A 22,369-nucleotide genomic window follows, 5' to 3' on the forward strand; every position below is an offset into this window, starting at 1 on the left:
AACTGCATCATTTGAAAATGGAGGAAACATGTACTCTGATCATTGGTTTGAGTGCTCTTTCCTAGTCAACAAATGCCACTGGACCCCTCAGTTGGGCTATTTTCTCTCAGAACTGCCTCCAGTGAACATACTCATGGAGCACTGAAAGGCATTATTTTGATAGTTTTCAACTGCCCAACTACATGGACTCATTTCCATTTCAGGGCAATAGCACTGGAATTGTCCACTGAACTACAGAAATTACAGAAATTGCTCTGTAAAGAGCAGAAGAGACACAAAACAGTAAGGGGCTGGTATGTCTGTTGGGAAGGGTCCACCTAGGGCAGATGTTTTTACAGGAGGTGTCCTTCTGTGATTTTTCACATCGAAGTGTTAATAACCCTCTCCTGCTGTGGAAATCCTGCTTTCAAGGACCATACAAGGACATCTGCAGTCTCCCAGCTATCCTTGACTGAACAGTAATAGCCACAAAACCAGGCAAAACAGAAGGTGGGAATAAAATTACCAGTGCATTCCACTAGCAGTAGAAGGAAAGGTCTACACCCTCAAATCCAACCATATCCCACCCCCAGGAGCTAAGTGACCGACCAGTGCTTGCTGATCTCCTCCACTGCCCTGATTAAGGAAGGCATGGGCTAAAGTCACCTCCAGCTCAGCAAAGCGCAGGCCTTTTGCTGAATGAAGCTGTTTTCCCATGTGAAAGACTCCGGTCTTAAATCCAAAAAAGCTGTCTCTTTTCCTATGGCCTCTGAATGATGATCTGAGATACTAGTAGATAAATGCTCTCCACCATCTTAGAAAGTATTAGAAAAAAACACAATGCATGGGATTTAAAATGTTTCTTGGCACTGAGACATAGGCAGGAGGAAAGGAATTCTATTATGATAACATTTCAAGTGGTCAGTTCAGTCATTTAATTTGTATTTTATATAACCCAGAATATTCTATTGGTAGAAATAAATACTAGCAGCAGAGGAAAAACACCATATTTAAATTTTTGCTTCGTAAATTTTGATTGGTTTCAAAGTCAGATAAACACAAAGATTTTTATGCAGTCTATTTGAGGACACCACTCAAATTCTACAACTAGTAACTATTTCTTTAATTCCTCTGGACTACTTCAACTAATTAGAATGGGAGGAAAAAACCTCTGATAGGCATGCAGTGAAAAACACCCTTTGGTGCTCAGTGATTCTTCTAAAAACTTTGCTTGTTGAGCAGTAACCATGGTTTGGCTAAAATATTTAAAATTATTATGTAATTCTTATTCTGCAAAGTTCTTCTGAACAAATATGAAAAAGGTAACAAAAGAACTTTGAAAGGGAAATCTTTGGGGACAGAGAACAGTGGGATTAAAATAAAAAGTGCTTTTTATTCCATAACTGTTCACAGAAGCCTAAGTGGCACGATTGCCTGGGAATCCCAGACTCCTTGCTCCCACTCGGCTCTACTGGGCAGATGGAGAGCTGGGAACACACAAACCATGGCAGCCACAGTGGAGTTGAGATATAGAGACCCATTCAATCTATGGAGAGAGAGCGGAAATCCCATGAGCTTCCCAGGCAGAGAGGTGTCTCCTGCAGGAGTCTGGAGCTGGTACGTCTCTGGGGTCCCCTGTCCTGGAGTTAGAACGTGACAGGAATATGTTGGTGTCGTGCACTTTAAAAATCCCAAATATCCAGCTTTGAAACAATCTGAATGGCTGCGGCAGTCTGAGACAGACTGCGGCAGAGCCATGGTCCCTGGTTGGGCGGATGCCCTGGCAGGAAGGCAACTCCTGTGTTTCACTGGAAGTTTGTTGAAAAAAATGCCTTTCTGCAAAATGTTTCAGTGTCAGTGAAGTGATGTTATCCTTTGAAAAGTTGTTCTGATAGAAAAATCCTAACTATATTAAGCAAGTTTATCTCAGCCTTTGCAATATTCCATGGTGACAGCATTTCATTTTCATGTCAGTCAAGGTAATTTTTACCAAATGTCACCCCCTTGCAAAGGACACGGCCAACAGGTAATTTCTGATTCAGCTCCTCAGCTGTTGGTGTCTTCTCCACAGAAGATCTTCACCAGTGTTCCCTGGGCCTCCCTCCTTTGGCCATGGCAACTCCTGCGTGGAAGGATGAAAGTGGAGCTTTGGCTCATCAGGTCTTCTGAATCTTACTTTTTGCCAGTTCTTGATCATTCCTTCTTCCCCAAAAGCATGGAATGCATAATTCTTACCCTGTGACCAAATGTATGTCCTATTAGTGAAAATGTCTTTATGCTCTACTCAGATCATCTACCAATTCCCAGGCAAGCTTTTTCCTTTCCCTTTTCTTCAGTGGAGGATCTAACAGCCTGTTTTCTTCCCCCAGAAGTTTCATCACAGAGAACTCAACCTAGCTCTATCTGATCAGAGGGAATTTATATCCCCTTCATACTTGTAGGCATACCGCCAAGCATTTTTCCCCTTTAATTCCCACTCACCGTATGACCTGGAAACCATGTCTGCTTTGAGAGGGAGCAAAGAACACACTGCTTCAAACAGTCAACATGATCTGTGGCAGGGAACAAATAGTACAGTGTATATTAATGTTAGTAACTAGGACAAAATTCTTACAGGAAACACATGCCAATTCTCTCCATCATTGTGGTGTTTCTGCTTAGACCAATGGCCTGATGATAGTTTGGAATTAGAACTCTTCAGAAGTCTATCTGACTCTGAGCACATGAAAACCCAACTGGGCCTCTTTTCTGAGCAAGCTGTTTAGATTCCTCCAGAGTGGGAAGTGAACACCGCTGTCAGGTGGGGATTGACTGCACCAGTCTTAAAGCAACTGTTTTGGGTCAGGAGAAATTGTCCTGTGGACACGCCTAATCCTTTCCATTGACTTTTTGGGGACCCCATATGTTAGCTTGGACCAGCCACCTAGTTTTTTGATGGGTCAGAAGAGGACTCCTTAAGCACCACAGCACTAAATGTTTTCTTGGCACACCTCACCCGCACTGACAGGAGATGTTGTGCTTTCTGTCTGCAGGCTACAAATGCAAAGGCACATAATTTTTCTCCTCAGGGTCATGTTTAAGCTTGTGCGTACTGTGCTCAGACATATGTAAGTTAAGTGTTGAAGGACCTCTTTTCTTCATAGATGCTTCCCTGAGATGGGAGCTCCAGCACCTGCATTTTTTTTTTATTGGGAATAGTTTAATGCCATGAGGCTGTGCTTGCCATGTAATTTCATTGAATCAGAGGGTGCAGAGCTTAAACACAACCCGAGCTTAAACACAACCCGGCCTTTACCTTTTCCTCTGCCTGGCCAAGGCGACTTGAAACAAGAAACGTCCCATTGGCATTAGGCAGTTGGCTCAGGCTTGGGGAGTTCATTCTGACAGGATCAATGCTGAAAATGGGGCATTACAGTGCTTGGTGCCATAAAATCCAGATCCTGTGTATGTAGACCATGCAATGACATAAACCTTGAAACCAGTGGGCATTGAAGTTAGGCTTGTCTGAAAGTATTTGTTAGATGAGGATCCCACCACCTTCAGCATCCAGGGATGTATTTGCAGTATCAGCACGATGTTGTTTCACATAATGAAACAAAAATACCATATGGCTGATGTTCAGAAATCTTCTACAGGATACCCAGCAGCTTCATTATAATGTACTCAGTATTGTATGTTTCTGGCCTTTGCAGGAGACTGTTACCCCTGTGAAGTCTTTCATTTTCTAGCCTGGTCTCTTTCTTCTCCAGACTGTTAAGAGTCACATTTAGTCAAGGCAGGACAATGAGCAGCTATCAGTCTTTTTCATTCTGTTCTCCCTCCTACATATTCCCCAAATTTGTATTTTAGCACCTGTCCTCTCCATTGAGTTAAATCTGTAATTCATCATCTGTGTATACACGTGTGTGTAGGGATGCAAGTCATTTTGAATCAGTCTCCACAGTGAGCTGAAAATTGGCAGCAATGAGACCTTGTCATTAAAAATGGCCTTTTACTGTAATTTTTGTAATAAGCTCTGAATTAGATATGAAGTAGCTATTATAACTATAGAAAACCAACTTATTTCTGCATGTCCATCTTACATCCATTAGACTTTCTGATGTCCCATTTTATAAATGGACATTTCCCCAGGAGTCTGCCTGTTACCTCCTTCTCTAGAGGCCGTCAGGCATGCAGAACTCACACAGTGCCAAAAAGTTCTGGAAATCTGCTGGATTAGTAAAATATGTAGAGAAACTAGTTCTTTCCCTGAATACAGACAAAATCCCCTTTGAAACAAGAATTCAGCAATAAACATTAATTCTGGACCCTAACTGTGTCTTGGCACTTTGGATCATCTCCTTTCATGCAACTTGATTCAGCCTTACATGACTTCCCTCTCCTATCATCACCCCACACTGCATTGCTTTATCCGTCAGGAAAAGGGATCCTTGAGGGCTCAGTGGTGGGATTGTCCCACATTATTGAGGCTGGTACAGTGATGGCAATGCAAAACAGCCCACAGCGGTGATACCTACACTGTTGCTGTCTGAGTGTGTCATACAGATTTTAAAGGAACTTGGATGTATAAAAGCACCTCCCTGTTTTTGCTCTTTGTTTTCTAGTAAAAGAAACATGCTCAAGCAATAATAAGCAAATAAGGTATTTTCAGGTCAATTACATATTGTGGACAAATTTTCACACATTTTCCTGCAATCATAACAATGTTAAAATGTTTCTGGTTTGAATTGCTTCTTAAAAAATTTAAGCAGAACCGTTTCACTGTGCTACATTTTCAAACTGCTGTACATCTTTCCAAGCACTTCTGACAACACCGCCATAAATATGAATAAAGGGAAGTAGTCTGCAGAGCCTCTTAACTCTTCGGGCAGAGCCATGCACCAGGCTTTCCTTGCCTTGCATACCAATACAACCCTCCTTGTAATCAGATTCTGTTTTTCCCCACCAGTGACTGATGCTGATGAGCTTTTCTACAACATTAATGTCATTACTCACCTTCATTCCTTTGTGCAAGCTATTGCAAATAAATAGTCCATACGTACCACAGAAGAAAATATATTTCTGGGAGAAGTGCTAAAAGCTTAAGTTCTTTGCATGTGACCCCCTCATGCAAAGACCAGAACATTACAAAAATGTGCTGGCTATTTTGTCACAGAGCTGAACGTGTCAGGAAGATCTGCTAATAAGAACTTGAAGGCCTGGACTGTCTTCTCATAAATTTACTGGGAGATTGGTAGGGTGAAAAATACTGGTCCATTAATGGTGCTCTGCTAAATTTGCTATGGACTGATTTCATGGTCAGATGACCTGGCTGTATAGAATGAAATATATACATGGTTAGATAGTTGGAAAAATATCAAATGACCAAGATCATGACAGTATCTGTATACAGAACTATTTATTGGTGTAATTATGAGAAAATGTGATTCATTTTTTTTTTTAACTGAAGCACAACACACATCCCAGAGTGACAGAGCTACAGCCATTAGCTGATTGATAGCAAAATACATATACTCATGGCAACAGAGGTGCTATATAACTGTATTCTTACTACAGTAGTAAAAGTTGTACAACATGTGTGTATATGTGTGCAGACAAGCCCTATAAGGACTCTTTTTTGAGCTCCCCTTTCATCTGAATGACATTACAGACATTTATATCAAAAGCAAGTGAACATATGATTTGTCAAGTCAGAACAGCAGCGATTTGTTTTCACTTTGATCTTGTCGATTAATGCCACAGTGACCATGGAAGATACAGACCACCAGAGAATCCAGGCTCCATGTCCTCTTTTACACCATCATGGACTTGAGATGCTACTGTAAAATTCATTTTAGTCTTTTAATTCTATAGTTTGTGGTCCCATTTATTTAATCCAGAGGGTTGACTTTCAAAGCATCAACCTCCTATTAACATTCAGGGAGAATCAGGCTCTTGACAACTCTCATTTAAGAGCCTAAATGAAAATGAGGCATTGCTGTCTTCCCTACTGCTACCAGAAAAGGTGCTTGTCACTTCAGAAAATCAGATCACTTCTAGTCAGAAAGACTTTTCCCTTTCAGTGGAACAAATTTGCTTAAATCCACAAGTCTAGACACCAAAAATTAAAAATTATGGCCTTTTGTCTCATCCTAGGAGCCATGGCACTCCAGAGCACCAAACAGGGATGTCTGCAGGGAGGCTGTCACTTTAGAAATTGTTTAGCGGTCTGGCTACAGATGACAGATTGGGGAATCACTGCAGTCACCATAATTAAGGTGACATTCTCCTACAAGGAGACATACTACTGTAAAAAGTTACAGGAAGGCTCATTTGGAAAATTAATTTGTAGAAAGATTGGAAACTTTGGGCTAACAAAATTAATTTTCAGGAAAACCAGAAGAACAGTTTTGGGGAGGGAGACAGGACAAGTTGCTGGTTATTCAGACCATCAGTCATCAGTCCACAATGTACAATTCCAGATTAGAAAGTGCACTGTTATTAAGCTCAGTCTAATGCTTACGCATATCCTAAACAAGACACCAGAAAGAGTAATGATAAATCATGGAGCCATTAAATTCATGAGAATTAAATTTGGGAGGAGTTGGAAAAGGGAAATGGATGAGAAGTGCAGATTATTTTAAGTCATCTCGCATACAAAAATGATGATGGGTTTTCAGGAGAAACAATCCAAGTTGTATTGATTAGAAACTATTCCAATGTGCCACTCTTTGGTCCTCCTGCAACATCCACGTGGCTGTAATGCACTTTAGGGCACTGTATTGGGTTTGCGTGGAAATGTTTTGGTAGCAAGGGGGCTGCAGGGGTGGCTTCTGTGAGAAGCTGCTAGAAGCTTCCCCTATGTCCTATAGAGCCAATGCCAGCCGGCTCCAAGATGGACCCGCCACTGGCCAAGGCCGAGCCCGTCAGCAACAGTGGTAGCGCCTCTGGGATAACATATTCAAGAAGGGGAAAAAACTGCTGTGCAGCAGCAACTGCAGCCGGAGAGAGGAGTGAGAATATGTGAGAGAAACAACTCTGCAGACACCAAGGTCAGGGAAGAAGGAGGGGGAGGAGGTGCTCCAGGCGCCAGAGCAGAGATTCCCCTGCAGCCCGTGGCGAAGACCATGGTGAGGCAGGCTGTCCCCCTGCAGCCCATGGAGGACCCCATGTGGGAGCAGGTGGATGCCCGAAGGAGGCTGTGATCCCATGGGAAGCCCACGCTGGAGCAGGGCCCTGGCAGGACCTGTGAACCTGTGAAGAGAGGAGCCCACACTGGAACAGGTTTGCTGGCTGGGCTTGTGACCCCATGGAGGACCCATGCTGGAGCAGTCTGTTCCTGAAGGACTGCAGCCCTGTGGAAGGAACCCATGCTGGAACAGTTCGTGGGAAGGACTCAGGCTGGAGAAGTTCGTGGAGGACTGTCTCCCATGGGAGGGACCCCACGCTGGAGCAGGGGAAGAGAGTGAGGAGTCCTCCTCCTGAGGAGGAAGGAGTGGCAGAGACAACATGTGATGAACTGACCAAAATCCCCTTTCCCCATCCCCCTGCACCACTGGTGGGGAGGAGGTAGAGAATTCAGGAGTAAAGTTAAGCCTGGGAAGAAGGGAGGGGTGGGGGGAAGGTGTTGTAAGATTTGGTTATATTTCTCATTATCCTACTCTGATTTCACTGGTAATAAACGTAATTTTTTTTCCCAAGTCGAGTCTGTTTTGCCCGCGACAGTAATTGCTGAGTGATCTCCCTGTCCTTATCTCAACCCACGTGCCTTTTGTTATATTTTCTCTCCTCTGTCCTGCTGAGGAGGGGAGTGACAGAGCGGCTTTGGTGGGCACCTGGCGTGCCCACCACAGGCCAGATCAACCCACCACAGGCACATTTAAGGCTAAGCATCAGGTTCCCTACAGTGAACAATGCTCTAACTGGATTGCACGGCTGCTCCTCAGTTTTCAGGATGCTGGTGGGACCAGCAATGGGGTACCAATCCCTTTTACCCCAGAATTCAGAATCAGGAACAGGTAAGGAACCACCTATGTGTGCTCCTCAGTCTCAATTTTGTAATACACACTGCTTTTTCAGGTGATTCTCCAGCTGAGATATTCTAGGACAGGGGAGCCAGTTCACACCTAACCAGCACCCACATTTGCAGCCCACAATGTGCTGTGTTCTCCAAATAAATGAGTATGTGTCCTGGTTTCAGCTAGGACAGAGTTAATTTTCTTCCTAGTAGCTGGTATAGTGCTGTGTTTTGGATTTAGTAGGAAAAGAATGTTGATAACACACTGATGTTTTCAGTTGTTTCTAAGTAGTGTTTCTACTAAGTCAAGGATTTTTTAGCTTCTCATGCCCAGCCAGCAAGAAGGCTGGAGGGGCACAAGAAGCTGGGAGGGGACACCATCAGGACAGCTGACCCAAACTGGCCAAAGAGCTATTCCATACCATATGACATCATGCCCAGTATATAAACTGGGGGGAGCTGGTTGGGAGGGGTGGATCACGGCTTGGGAACTAACTGGGCATCGGTCAGCGGGTGGTGAGCAATTGCATTGTGCACCACTTGCTTTGTATAGTTTAATTCTTTTAGTATTACTATTGTCATATTATTATTATCATTGTCATCATTGTTTTTTATTCCTTTCTGTCCTATTAAACTGTCTTTACCTCAACCCCCGAGGTTTTTTTTTTTCCTGATTCTCTCCCCCATCCCGGGGGGGGGGTGGGGGGGAGTGAGCGAGCGGCTGTGTGGTGCTTAGTTGCCAGCTGGGGTTAAACCATGACAGTATGTTCCCTATAACATCAATGGAGGGAAAAAGGAGCTTTTGAAACAGATTTTCTATGCTGAAATGCAAAAATCTAAGTCAGGTGAATCAGATCTCCCTGGAGGTCTTCAAAGGCTTTCACATCTCCCCACTGATGATGTGAGAAAGGTGTTCATTTACTGTAGGAGATTTGGTTCATTAAATAACTGAAACTCATGAGAGGCTGGTGCCTGGATCGGGCAGACAGCTGCTGCTCAGCCCACGGCTGCTGTTTTTCTCTCTAGAAAAGCTCATCTATTAGCGGGAACCGTCTTTGCCTGCCATTGCCCACCTTTCTGCTCACCTTGTTATCAAGAATTTATCATGATCAATGATGCCTATATAGCGCTGAAGTGGGGAGGAGGAAGCACAGTTTTTCTCTTCTGCTAGGAAAACAGCAGACTGCAATACTTTGCTTGCAGCCCAGTGCAAGGAGAGTTTATTTGCTTCAGCTTTTTTAGCCAGGTTTTGTCAAAATAAATAGCTCCCCCCATTTTTTGTGCTCCCCTTCTCCTACTCTTCTTGTATGAACAATGAGATTTCCCTTTTGATCAAATGCATTTGTGAAATGTATTGTTTCCCATAAAACCTCTCCAAATATCAGACAAAAAATCAAAGCCCACGAGCCAGAACACATTTTGCCAAACCTCATTACTTGGCCAGGGGAAGGTGAGTGGGAAAGGATATTCTTCTTAATGAAAAACACCATGATAATTTTTGAAACTATCAATTTTTCCTCCGATAGCTCTGCCCAGTGTGTCACTGACCCCGCGCTAAGTATAAATAAACACCTTTTACACTTCCACAGCTCAGGAACTTCTCTGAAGTGGAGACGGTAACTTTCTCTACATGTTTTTAACCTAATGACTAAAAATAAATGAGAAGGAATATACAGGGCTTTTTTTTCATCTTGCTGCAGTTAAACTCCTCATTCCAGAGGGATGGTACCTTTTCCCATCATTATATCAACACCACTCTGGAATGAGAAAGCAAAACATACAACCTTGAAATTAATTTATGTAGTTTAATTGTGTGCCCTTACTTCTCAAAAATAATTAACCAGAACTTTTGACAGCAATTCTGAAAAATCTCAGAGAAGTCTGCACACTTGTATTAATCCATGTTTCACATGTAATTTTCGTAAAAAACCATAACCCTGCCAAATGCAGCAATGATTAGGTGGATGGCTACCAGGGCATTCAATGTCTTGCAGAAAGATTGAGTGGGTGCTTTGGTCCGCAGTACACCAGAAAGACCCCAGCCACATTACTGGGAAGGGGATTATGAGTTTTAAAACAATTGTTTCAGATTTGCCATAGAATCAGCAGTGTCTTGAAGATCATCATAAAACATCAGCTCTCCATTAAGATCTATGTCAAAAGCAGTATGGTCTGAGCAGGTGCTTCAAATAAAACACACTGCGAAATACTTTACCAGACTGAGCAGACTAAAGCAAATGCCCAGATCACGTTTCACTCAGGCTCATCTTAAGTGGGAAGGATTTCTACACACTTCTGGTATGGGAGGGAACTGTGTTCGTCACTGATTTCAGTGGGTGAGAGTCAGGCAGGCGCTGCTTTCTGTTCCCACTGTGCTCTAAACAGACAAAGACACGCAGAGTGCAGTGGACTGGTCTTCTAAGTTCCAGTGGTGGGATGACTGTGTATGAGAATGAGATAAATTTATTCTGCTTCTGAGATGGCCTCATAGTCAAAGATACAAAAAGAATATATTTGGCACAGTCCTTCATTTCGAATGGTCTGGATTTATCAGAAATTTCAAGAGGTGGCATATGAAGTAAGCATGTGCCTAATGTTTTAAGTCAGAAAATGACTCTGGGTGGCTAAATAAGGCTGCCTAGTACAATTTTGGTACTTTGAGTATCCTACCCAGCTTCCTGCTGTCGTTCCAGAGGATCCTGGGTCTCCTGTAGCATATCTGCCAACCCTGTGTGGACATTTCAGCTAGTTTAGGGCTTCTCAAACAGTATTGGAGCCTCTGTTTGAGCAGTGAAATCCCAGCCTCCCCTGCCAGCAGTAATACAGATGCACATATGCACATAGACAATGCTTCCACGATTAAAGCAGTATGTCATTAATTAAAACCAGGTCACGAACAGCAACTCAACCATGTTTTGCTCAGTCTTGGAATGGTTGTTTATTCCAAAGTCATGAAGCTTCCTGTAAAGTAAATACCTTGAGAGTACAGTGCCATAATTACATGATGAATAAATGTATGGTGCTTTGTCAAATACAATAAGAGACATAAACTCACGTTAGGGCATCCTGCTAATACAACAGAATGTAAAAATAACCTCTGAACAGCAACAGAACTCAGCAGCCAAGTACTTTACTTGTCAGGATTGCCATTAAGATAAAATGGCTAATTCAGTCTAGTATTTTCGGAAAGAAGCATCCTTTGCAATTTAACTAAACAAATTTGAAATGAAGGACTATTTGCCAGGCAAATCCATAAAACTCTTTTCAGGTGTGACTGTTCCCATTTTACAAGTAGGTAAAAAGAACATGGGATTTTAGAGAGAAGCTTAAGGCAACAGGGTATCAAAACCTCAGTGAACTTGAATTCTTCATGTTACTCTGAAAATCCTAAGCAGTGACTGGTTTGTAGGGAAACTCTGTAAGACCATGGGACAAAGCCCAGGCCTTCTCCCTGTCTGATCCCTTTTTTAGCCAATGGTTTGTACCTACCCTCACAACACTGTATAATTAAAAAAGGGACACTATGGGAAAAGACTTCTGCACATGACTCAGGAGAAAGAGAAGAAAAAAACCCCAAAGGACTCAGGGAAAAAGAGAGACAAGAAAACGCCAAAGCTTTTTTTATGATCAATTTTCTAGCTCTGCCTTATTATACAGCTAACTGGTAAAAGCGTTGCTTCATTTGATGGGAACTAGCAGAGTCGAAAAGCTTCTTGCTTACTCTTTGAAAGTCTACGAGGCATGCAGTTACAATAGTGACCTATTTAAATCCTTCCAGCCAGTGAAACACAGTTCCTCTGTTGTGTTGGGGGGCAGCAAGCTGAAGCTACAAAATGGGCTGTTTCATATGACAAGAGTATGACTTGTCATGGGCAGGAACCCACTAAGTACTATTCTTTTTCTTAAAGTCAAGCCGGGGGGGGGAAATTAAAAATGAAAGTTCAGGACCAAATTTTGCTTTCTGTTCCACTTGGAAACTAAGCAGACATTTCTCTTCAAAGAGTTGTACCACATCCTGATCTATAAAAACATAAGAACAGATTGAAATCACATTAATGTAAACAGGCATCTCTGAAAAGAACATTGAGTACTCAAAATTGTGGACATTTATGCTAGTACTTTCCCAAATGGTTATCTTGCATATTGTATAGAGATAAAAAAGTAAATGCCGCCTTCCTTTTTAATACATTATTTTTATTTCAGCTTTAGTGGAAAAAATATATAATTACAGAATTGGAAATTCAGAACAAATTTTCTGGCCTCTTTCTTTTGGGACAGGAAAGAGTGAAGGAAGAATGTGGTCAATAGTGAAAAAGTCAAGACCTGCAACTACAGAAAAGACAGGGCATTCATTTTTTCTATCACATTATACATGTTAACTGGAAATAACTACATCCAAGACTTATTTCTTAAAAGAAAAATTGGAAAGTTGAACTTAGTTTATTCCTTTTTCTAAATTTTAGGGATGGCAACAATTTCCATATCTTCCTTCCTGAGACTGGATTTTGATTAATTATTTTCTGTCTGCGTAGCACTCTGGTTCAAAGAAGTAGTTTGACTAGTGGGATCACAAGCTAGGGTCTTTTCAGGATACCCATGCTCGTACCAGTGTGCCCAGTTCTTGGACATTTACCATGTCAAACCCTCACATTGTTTATGAGTCTTCTTCCTTTCTGAGGGAATTCCTAACTCTCTATCCTCATCACTTCAGAAAACCATGATGAAATAACGTAAGCTGTGGCTAAAGAAGGCTAAATGCCCAACATGCTCCCTGCCCTCAGTACACACAGCTCTCTCTCATGGGAGGGCTGGTGTGTGCCCAGGAGTCCATCGAGCCCCCAGCAGCCGGCTCAGCCTCTGGGCTCCAGTTATGAGCAACCCAAGCCTAGACCTGCTGCAGACATTGCCTTGAGGGTTCTGATGACAGTGTAGACATGATCCTAGAGAGATGCTTTGCTTTAAAAGGAAGATAGTCACTTGTCGAAGCTCAGATTGTGGTAATATTGCTTAGTTTGAACAGTACTTTTCACTAATGAAGGCTGGAAAGAAAAAAACCCCAAAGAATGCTTTGCCATTAGCAAATAATAGTTTTTTCCAGCTGGTTTCCACTCTCCTTCTAAGCATCTTGGAAGAATTTTTTTAAAACAGACATGTTTTGGACATGCTAACCTTTCCCAAGTAAAAAGATGTTTGGAGTTTTTTGTTCTGCTTTTTTGTTCTGAAATGAAAATATGTTTATATAAACAACGTAAAACCATAGAATGTGAAAACAAAAACATATGCACATTATGGAACTAATGTAGCTGGCCCAGTCAAAATATCTTTTTGGACATCAGTTTGAGGAAAAATGTCACAATTATGACTTTTCCTCTCAACTACACAGACCAAGGGAACCATTTCTTACCTAAATGTGCTTCAAATTTGCTCTTGCAAGGGATTAGAAGGAACACAGGGAGAGAAAAACTCAGTAGGATTAAGCCCTGGCACATATGGGCTAAGGCTATTTGTTTCAGAAAAAGCTAATTAATAAGCCCAGAGCTTCATCAACATATGAATCCTGGAAGAGGGCCTTGGTCACATCGGAATCTCAGTGAAAGCTCTGCTGTTCTGCAGTCACAGCAGCATCAGTGCCTCCTTCTCAAAGATACAGAGCAAAACATATGTGTTGGGAGTTGTCTGCTTAACAGCACAATCCTTCTTCTTTCCCTTTATAAACAATGAGCTCTCAAGCTCCCTGAAGCAAAGAAACCAGGCGAGGAAATATTTAATCAGTGAAAGGAGGAATTTATATGCAGTTGATAAACTAGGGGCTGTATGGAAATAGAGAATGTAATTGAAAAAAGCAACCCTTTCCATCACTGCCCGCTGTCCTGAAATGCCTATGCGCGAAAGCAGAAACATGACTTAATTTCAGTGATGGCCACAAACGATCTGACTTTCACAAAACCAAATCCCTGATTCTCATTCAGAAGATGACATAATTTTTGCTATTATGAGTTTTTCCCATTTTCTACACAGCTGTCCTTGTGGCACTGCCCCTCCTCTCATTCTAAAAAGCATCTCCAGGACTAGGATGCTGCTACCCATCACTTTCCTAAAGCTAATCAAAGTGACCACAAGACCCCCATTGGTTTGTGTACATTAGGAGCATTATAAAGGCCGATGTATGTTATGATTAAAATTGAGGACCTCTGTGTTTCCCAAAGTGGCATTTTCCTGAGTTAAGGGAAGCAGGGGGTGGGAGAAGCCTCTTGACACAACATGTGCTATGGAGGGAGAGAGAGCAGGAAAGGGGGACTACATGACACATGGATGAGGCTGTTTCCGGTGATCCAAAGGTTAGAGCACATCTCCGGATAAAGGCTGAGGGTATACAGAGAGGAAGAGATGGATCTGAAAGCTCAGCTCCCACTAATCTTCCATGGAGAGGGAGTAGGCTGAGATTAATGAAAGCACTAATGCATCCAGCTCCAACAGACAATGATACTTCACTATCAGGTGGAGACCCTCTGCCAAGTTGCATCTCAGCCATGTTTTTAAGCTCTGCTTGGGGACATTATGTTTTTCTCAAAAATTGCCCATCAAACAGTTACAACTGCTTAAGCAATCAAAAAGAATAATGCCATAGGTGAATCTTCACATTCTTATCAAATATTTTTTAACAGTTATTTATGTTGTTCTGACACAGTAAAGGAAAACCACAGCACTTGTATCTTCTCTGCAGAGATTTTGCCATTTATTCCTCATGAACACTAGTGCAAATATGGGCAGGGTATATTCAGTTGTCAGTGGAAGATGGCATTCACCATCCTCATCTGTTCTGGACAGTACATGCTTTCAAGCATCTAACATCTAACGAGGTACAATAACATACTCTGCTCCCCAGTCCCTGAACAACGTACTTCTACAAAGCTACAGAAATACAAAGGGTACGTCCATACCCTCAGCTAACCACACAACTGAGGCTGCGCTCAAGAGTCAGACCAGCTCATTGTCTACACAATTCACCCTCAGATACGACAGGTCTGAGCTCCAAGGGGGAAAGTGCACACAGGTGGCTCACCCGGCTGCATTTAAACCTGCTTTCATCTCACATTGCAGACTCAATCCGAGAGCCCTCGACTTTCCCTGATGCCAAAGTGTACCTTTAGGATAGGCTCTGACTCAGCACCATTCAAAGACATGACGCCCAATGTTGTGACATGGCCTGCTTCTGACTACAGATCATGTATCCCTGCTGTGTTTCTCCTTAAAACAGTTGTTTTCCTCTTTGCCTTAAACCTCGCCTGTTCCCAGCAGCTTGCAGAGTTTCTGTGCAGCATTCCTAACCAGGCTGCACTGAGTGCAGCTCAGGACACAGTCCACTCTATATGCTCTCTGGTATTTTGCATTTCTCTCAGATTATTAAAGGGAGAAGAAAAGGCTCAGAGGCGTTATTTATTCAATTCAGAAGCAACCCGTTATCACTGTGTTACATTTCTAACATGCAAACACCACTACACAGCACCAGGAGAGAATCCGTTATCCCTGAAAAAGAAATTACATGCTCTTTCGAAATCGAAAGAAATGCCCTGCTGTCGATGAATATATTCTTGGTTACAGCACAAGGCGGAAGTTTTCGCTTTTCCTCCCCCACCTCTCATCCAAATTTCTTCCCCAGGGTTGTAGAGTATGAGATGAGCAACGCGACCTTGCAATGACAGAATTTTAATGTGTGACTGGTGCACCAAAAGCAATGCAGCAGCGTCTCTCTTCTCAGTGTTGCTACGTACACTAGACATTTATGTAACACTGCTTCTCATCCTCAAGGCTGTCCTTACCTAGGGTCAGCAGCAACGAACACAGAATTTATTTAGTCAACTGTCAAAGCTACTTACAGCTAGCACAGAGAACTACACGCTCCAGTATTTTGGTGAAGAGGAGTTAACAGGTAAAGCCATTCCCAACCCTACAGCTGCAAAACAGAAGTAGATGTTTTTTGAAACAGGTTAACTAGGAAGAGTCAATGGTGGATTTATTTCAAACAAATTGCTTATTTCCAAGGTGTTTACTAAAATATACTAGTTTTCTTATGTGCTTTAGCACCGAGTTGTGTGCAGAAAGGCAATGACTTTGCATGCATTAGCTCTCAAACCCCAGGGAGACTTTATATCCACATCCAGAATACGGGGCTTGCCTGTAATTTCTAGAGTTCAGGAGCCAGCAAAAATGTCTCACTCCTTCCCCTTTGCTCCCAGGTTCGAAATATTTCATCCTGTTCATTGCTGTCATCCATCATGCTCTCCTCCCCTCCTTGGTTTGCTCCTCAGTTGACAGCAGTTTACGTGAAGCTTCAGGAGCTACTCGTGGCTTTCCCCTCCTGGTGTAACAGTACAGATTATTAGGAAGAAAGTGCAGATTTTGGACTGTGGGATGGACAGACTTTGCCAGGAAGAAGCAGACAGCATGTAAATATTTTTTGCAAGGTCTGACATCCTCAGAAATCCAAGGGCTTTGGTAAGAGGCAATCTACAATTGGGATGGGTGGCTTTCTCCAGCTTTCTCTCTGTGCCCCTGTAATAATGGGACAGATCCACTGCTGCTAGTACAGCGCCAGCAGCTGTCTCTTACAAACATGATCCTTCTAGAGAATATAACACTTCAGGCATGGCAAACCTTGAGCATCCACTGCAGGTCTGGAGATACTCATAACCTCAGAGGAAGCGCACAGCATTCCACGGTACCAAACCAGATCCCATCCCTCTTACAACATGGGCGATACAACTAGCAGGATACTAAACCTTCACAAATACTCATCATGAGTATTGCTCAATGAGCAGCATTTGTTGCTCAAAACCTTTGTGCAAGAGCATTCATTACACATGGCAGTCCAGCAGAGGACCCAGGGTTCAACCCTAAGAGATGCTGACTAATTAATCTACTGCACCTACAAAGGAAATTCCAGAGTTTCTGGGATTTACTATGCTTAGTACAGGCACTAAAATACCAAGCCCTTTATGGGAATGAAGAGTCTCATTTCAGCTCCATGCGTTTCACCAGTGCATCACTATAGTGGCCTTAATGAAATACACCAGCAGCAGAGACGATGCAAACCCCAAATCACCGTTCACAGTTGAGTCATCAGCTGTATTATACATATCCCTGAAAAATGTACATTCATTGCAGAAAAGTTCAGTTCAGCACAGGCACCAGTGGCATTTTGATTAAACCTTGCTGTTAAATCCTCTTTGTTAAAACAATAAAAACTGGTTTTATTTGTGAGGGGTGGGAAATCTGCAGACAAATCAGATGCATAATCCAGAGAACAGATCCAGCTTGTCTTAAATCACACTGGCATGTTTATGAAATGATTGCCAGGCTGAAGTGAAAATTAATCTTCCTAGAAGCCCTTTTATTTTTTAAACAAGTAAACATTGCATTTTAACAACTATGTCTCTTCTCTGACTTACGATGCTCAAACTGCTATAGGCAATGACTAGTTAGATTCCTGCCTGCTTCTCTAAGCAATGTCTTGTAGTTTGAAACTATAACTTGGTGCATTAGTGTTGAGTAGAGGCTTTTCTCTTAGGCTGCTGTTCTAAAAGCAAATGTCTTACCAAACCATTACTTCTCTGCTCTGTTAGGCTGTTATAGCTGAATTACTGTTCCCAACGCGGCTGGTCTGCCACACGTATTATCTGCCCCTTCTCAGTCAGCTCCAAATCGCTTTCTCACCTGTGTGCCAGAAGCATTAGAAGCAAAGGGACGATTCTGCACTTGCTTGCACTGGCTGCAAAGTGTGCTCACAGGTTGCTCCGTGCTTATATCGGACTGTGCATGGATGCAAGTATATGTAGTACTTCTGTCACCTGCAAGGCACATCTGCTAACAAGATAGGTGAAGATCTGCAACCAAAGAAAACGATGGGGATTCAGTGCTGAGGGAGTAAGCCCGCGATTGGGATGCAGTGGGAGCTGAATGTGCACAGTGCTTCCATACACATATTCACATCAGGCTTGTATGGGCAGGAGCCTTCAAACAGAGTGAGGGTTTATCTCTTTTCCCTTTACAGCAACTGTTCTCTTGTGGCAAAACAATTGGTATTTTACAGAAAAATGGATTTGGCTTAAACTTTCTACCCTAAGCAGTGCGGTCACCAGCTAGGCGTCTGTGATACGCACTGGTGTCCTCTTCCCAGCCCAGGTTCAAGGTTGTATGTTGTGATCTCTCATACTCCTTTCAGTCCTGTCTCCTAGAAGAGCAAATAAAAGTCCAAGGAAGAACTCACATGCTATTAGTACCATATGCTGAGATAGGAAAGTGTTGCTCCAAACTCAGGGCTGGAATAATCATGGAGGGACAGGCTGTCCTGTAGACTTCAGAGGTGAAGGTCGCTCCTCATCAGGCCTTGCCACGCTCCATCAGGGCTCACCTCTGCAGTCCTTTGCTACGGCAGTAAACGTTTACTCACTCAAGTACTCTCAGTGCTATGGGAATAAGATTTCTCAGGTAAATCTGATTAATCCAGCTGTTCGCTGTGTAAATACCCGAGTCTCACATTGCTGTACAAGGGCTGGATTCCCATTGCAGGGAAAGGGCTTGGTTTCCATCATGGCATGACAACATTCCCAGTTTAAAGAAAAGTCCTGAAACATTTATGATGAATAAAACACAAAGATCCCACAGAGCAAACACTGAGGGGTCTGCAGTTTTGTGACAGACTGAGTGAGAAGTGGCAGAATACATGGTGGGATCCTTCCCCTGCCAGCAGGACATTTATGACAGATTTGCTTACAGGACTCAGTTCAAAGCGTAAAGAAATGTTCAATTACGTAAATCCGGTTGATCTGTAAATGTGGAATAAAGTGCTGTCAGCCTTCACCTACTTGTCTGGCACCGAGTTATATTTTCACGTACACTTGGCTTACCGATAAAAAAGCTATGGAGTTTAAAAGGGGGCTTGGCTCGGTTTTGCAAGCTGGAGACACACTCCGAAGCAGCAAGGACAATGCAGCCTGTAGAAAGATCCTGTTTATCATAACATCTGCCACTCCTGAAGCCAAGTCACAGGTCACTAACCCTTAAACTTTTTGCTCTTCTAAAAAGCATAGCTCAAGGAAAAGGAAAAAAAGCAACTGAGGCTTTTAGCCTTTCCTCAAACTCACCCTCACCTGGTCTAGCAATTACTCACATCAGCAATAGAAAGGTTTACACAAAATAAAACACAAATACAGTTGCATAGCAATTAGACAGATCTTTTCACTGCAGGTGAACTGAAGTGATCCCAAAACATTAATTAAGCCTCACAACACTCCAGAAAGGTAGACAGTCCCAAGCCTGTTTTACAAGTGGGTCAGCTGAGGTTGGTACAGGACAAAGGCAGAAAGAGGAGACCCTGGCTCTGCTTATATCTTGCTCTCACAGCACTGCCTAATGTAACAACAGGCATTTAACATGCCTACATGCAACGTCAGCTCCTGCTACAATGCAGAACAAGAGCACAGTACTAGTATTACTATTTTAATTATAAAGTGCTACCTATATAGGAGCTGAGCCAGAAAATATAATCTGTTTTAGCACAGAGCTAACTACAAAACTAGCTGCTCATTATATGGTAATGGAACCAATATCTATCAGAGAGGAGATGTGAAACCACAAACAACATTGTGATTAGATGACTCTAAACCATATTTAAAAACCATTAGGTACTAGATCCTAAAACAAGAGGAAAAAGATCGCTGCCTCATTGTGGTTAATAGATGCATGATTTCAATCATGCTTTAAGCTAACTGCCAGCAAAGTAAAAAGCCTGCAGTATCAGCAATACCCAATATCTACGCATTTTGCCATCAGTGTTATGTTTATTATAAAATCCATGCAGGCAGTATTAGAAATAAATCTTAATGATTAAAAAGGATCTAATCCTTTGCTGCATACCTCCAGTTTTACGGTGATGGATGGATGAGATCCAATGGGAAAATAATGATCCTTCCAGCCTCAAAAAAAAAAAAATTAACATCAGTAGCTGCAATGTAGGCTCCCATCTCACACTGCATTTCTATTTTGGCTTCTCTCCTCTAGGCTACTTTGAGAATTCTCGTCAGTAGGAATATGTCCATCTCTGGTTCTTTCCTTCCCCCCTGAATTTCAAACTGGGCAGAGCCAGAGCTAAAACTTCAGTGCAAGGTCCAGACACTGAGGAACATGTCCCCATGTGGCTTCGCTGCTGCACCGCCACCCTGCTGCTCCACGGAGGGCAACTCCTGAGCAGAAGCTGCCAAGGCAAACACCAAACTCGTTTTCACTAGTTACACATACAACATGCCTATATACCACCTACTAGAAAAATGCTTCCCTCTGAACACTGATACTGATACTTGTAGACCCCTGTACAGAGTTTGTGTTGCGAGCTGAAAATTAGTGTTTTTCCTTCTAAAACAAAAAAGGTCTTCACTGGAAAGATGTAAACCAAATCAAATGCACTGTGCTAAATACAGGTGAACTACAGGCACGAGAGATGCCAAGCCATCTTACGCCTGTGTGTGCTGCAAACACTATGGGGTATTGCTCCCAAGCTTCTGCTGGAGGTTAAGGGGCACGTTTTCAGCATGTGTAAAGTGATGCTGCTCTATTAAGATGCACTAGAATGATGCCTATTTATGCCAGCTAAGTGTCTGACTCCTGCTTAAATGCCCTCTTCTCAGCAAAATAAGGAAAAGGGGGTAAAGAAGAAATAAAGGAAGTTGGATCGCCTATTGGATGGAGGAAAAAAAAGGTGCTGCTCAGAATCAGAAAGTTATAAAGTGCCTGTTTCAACCTCTAGCCCTTCCATGGCAACTACGAGCAGAGTGGAAAACAGCTGCGGGAAGGAGAAGGGAAGGAGAGCTTAAATCTGGATGTTTCAGGTCCTTCCCTTTGGAACATACTGAAACCATACTGCAGCTCCTGCAAGGTTTCTATCTGCACACATGATGCAAAAAGCCACAGTAATGAGGGCTTCGTTCTTACTCTGCTGTAGATCTGGCCTGATCCTGCTTTCAGTGACATCAGTGCAAACAAGTGTGACTCCAGGGAAGGTACTCAAAGGATCGCAGTCAACCAAACATACTCTGGGACCTCTAAAATTGGATTTCAACCTGCTGTGTTGTAAAATAATGAGTGAGAGCATCTGAATGCTTGAAGTATTTGACATTCAGGGCATGTGAGCGCAGAGTGAGTGCAACTTCCACGCTGAGTGCGTGGTATAATAAAACATCATATCCTGTCTGCTCCCGTTAATCGCTTTTCTTGCTCCATCCTTCTGGCTGCATAAATCACGCTTATTTTGCAAACTCACTGAATGCTGAATCGATGCAAGATAGAGAGTTCTCCATTTACAGCTGTTTGCTTGCCAAAAGGCTGTGATTTACATCACGGCAGAGTCTGCCCACAGGTGCTACACAGTTGTGCTCACTTTTCCATAGGTTAACCTACATCTTTCCCCATATTCCACCCTCTCTTCCATTCAGGGTGGGAATATTCACATCCATTACAGAAGAAGACTAGCGAGAGTAACACTCTATATTTTAAATACAGAATCCCAATTCTGCAATGTATAAAATCTTTAATATAGAGTGTTTCCACCCCAAAGCCATGAGATTGGTATACCAACAAAAGCAATAGTCTTTGTAATGTTCTGTCATTTGGATTAACCTGGGATTTGGTTTACTGATCCAGCTTCAGAGGACTGAAGTGGAAGAAGTTCAAATGTTCCACAGATTCTTCTTCCATCAGCTTTTAAAGCAACTGTGTCTCTCCTCAGCTTCTGTACTTTTTAATTAACAGAAACAACTCCAAAGAATCACCGCTGCCACAAATATTGTGCAAGCGCATTTGGGTTTGAGCATAAGCACTTATTATTTGTTGGTATACTGCTGCATCCATCATTTTCCAAAGTCTTAAATAATCATAAATAAGAAAATCTGTGCTATTCTTTGGTACGTTTCTGTCTGTTTAAACCACAGCTGAACTTTTAAGTTGTACAAACGAAAAATTGCATTTTTATCTTCCAGAGAGTCTTGCTAGTCCAAGAGACTTTCAGCTGAAGGATTCTTTATTATACTCAAACCTTGTCCCATGAGAGTTGCTGCTGTTGCTCAGTTTATGAAGTATCTTAGAGATTTTGTTTGGTCCACAACAGAAAACTCCAATGGTCTTCCTGTTAAAAAAAAAAGAAAAAAAGTTATGACATTGCAAATAAACAGTAACTTCTAACGATAGACAGAATTGGATTCTGGCCATACTGTATTATACATAAACCAACTATGCATAGATTTTAAGGTGAGAACAGCTCACTAGATCATGTAGTATTACTGAAGTCACTAGATCTCTCCCAAGTATCCCCACAACAAGCCCTATTACTTATTTGACTAAGAC

The 22,369-nt window shown here is 42.4% G+C and overlaps 1 protein-coding gene across 2 annotated transcripts in view; it reads right to left on the reverse strand.

Moving 5' to 3' along the window:
- Window positions 1-21,950: 21,950 nt before the first annotated feature.
- NOX4 (NADPH oxidase 4) overlaps window positions 21,951-22,369 on the reverse strand; it is a 108,732-nt gene continuing 108,313 nt past the window's right edge. For both annotated transcript variants that reach the window (XM_050911032.1, XM_050911024.1), the window contains one exon: window positions 21,951-22,151. In XM_050911032.1, coding sequence (XP_050766989.1) covers window positions 22,031-22,151 — 121 coding nt within the window. In that variant the 3' untranslated portion in view covers window positions 21,951-22,030. The remainder of the gene's footprint in view (window positions 22,152-22,369) is intronic.

This window comes from Gymnogyps californianus, chromosome 1, assembly GCF_018139145.2.
Source record: "Gymnogyps californianus isolate 813 chromosome 1, ASM1813914v2, whole genome shotgun sequence".
NCBI classification, from domain to species: Eukaryota; Metazoa; Chordata; class Aves; order Accipitriformes; family Cathartidae; genus Gymnogyps; species Gymnogyps californianus.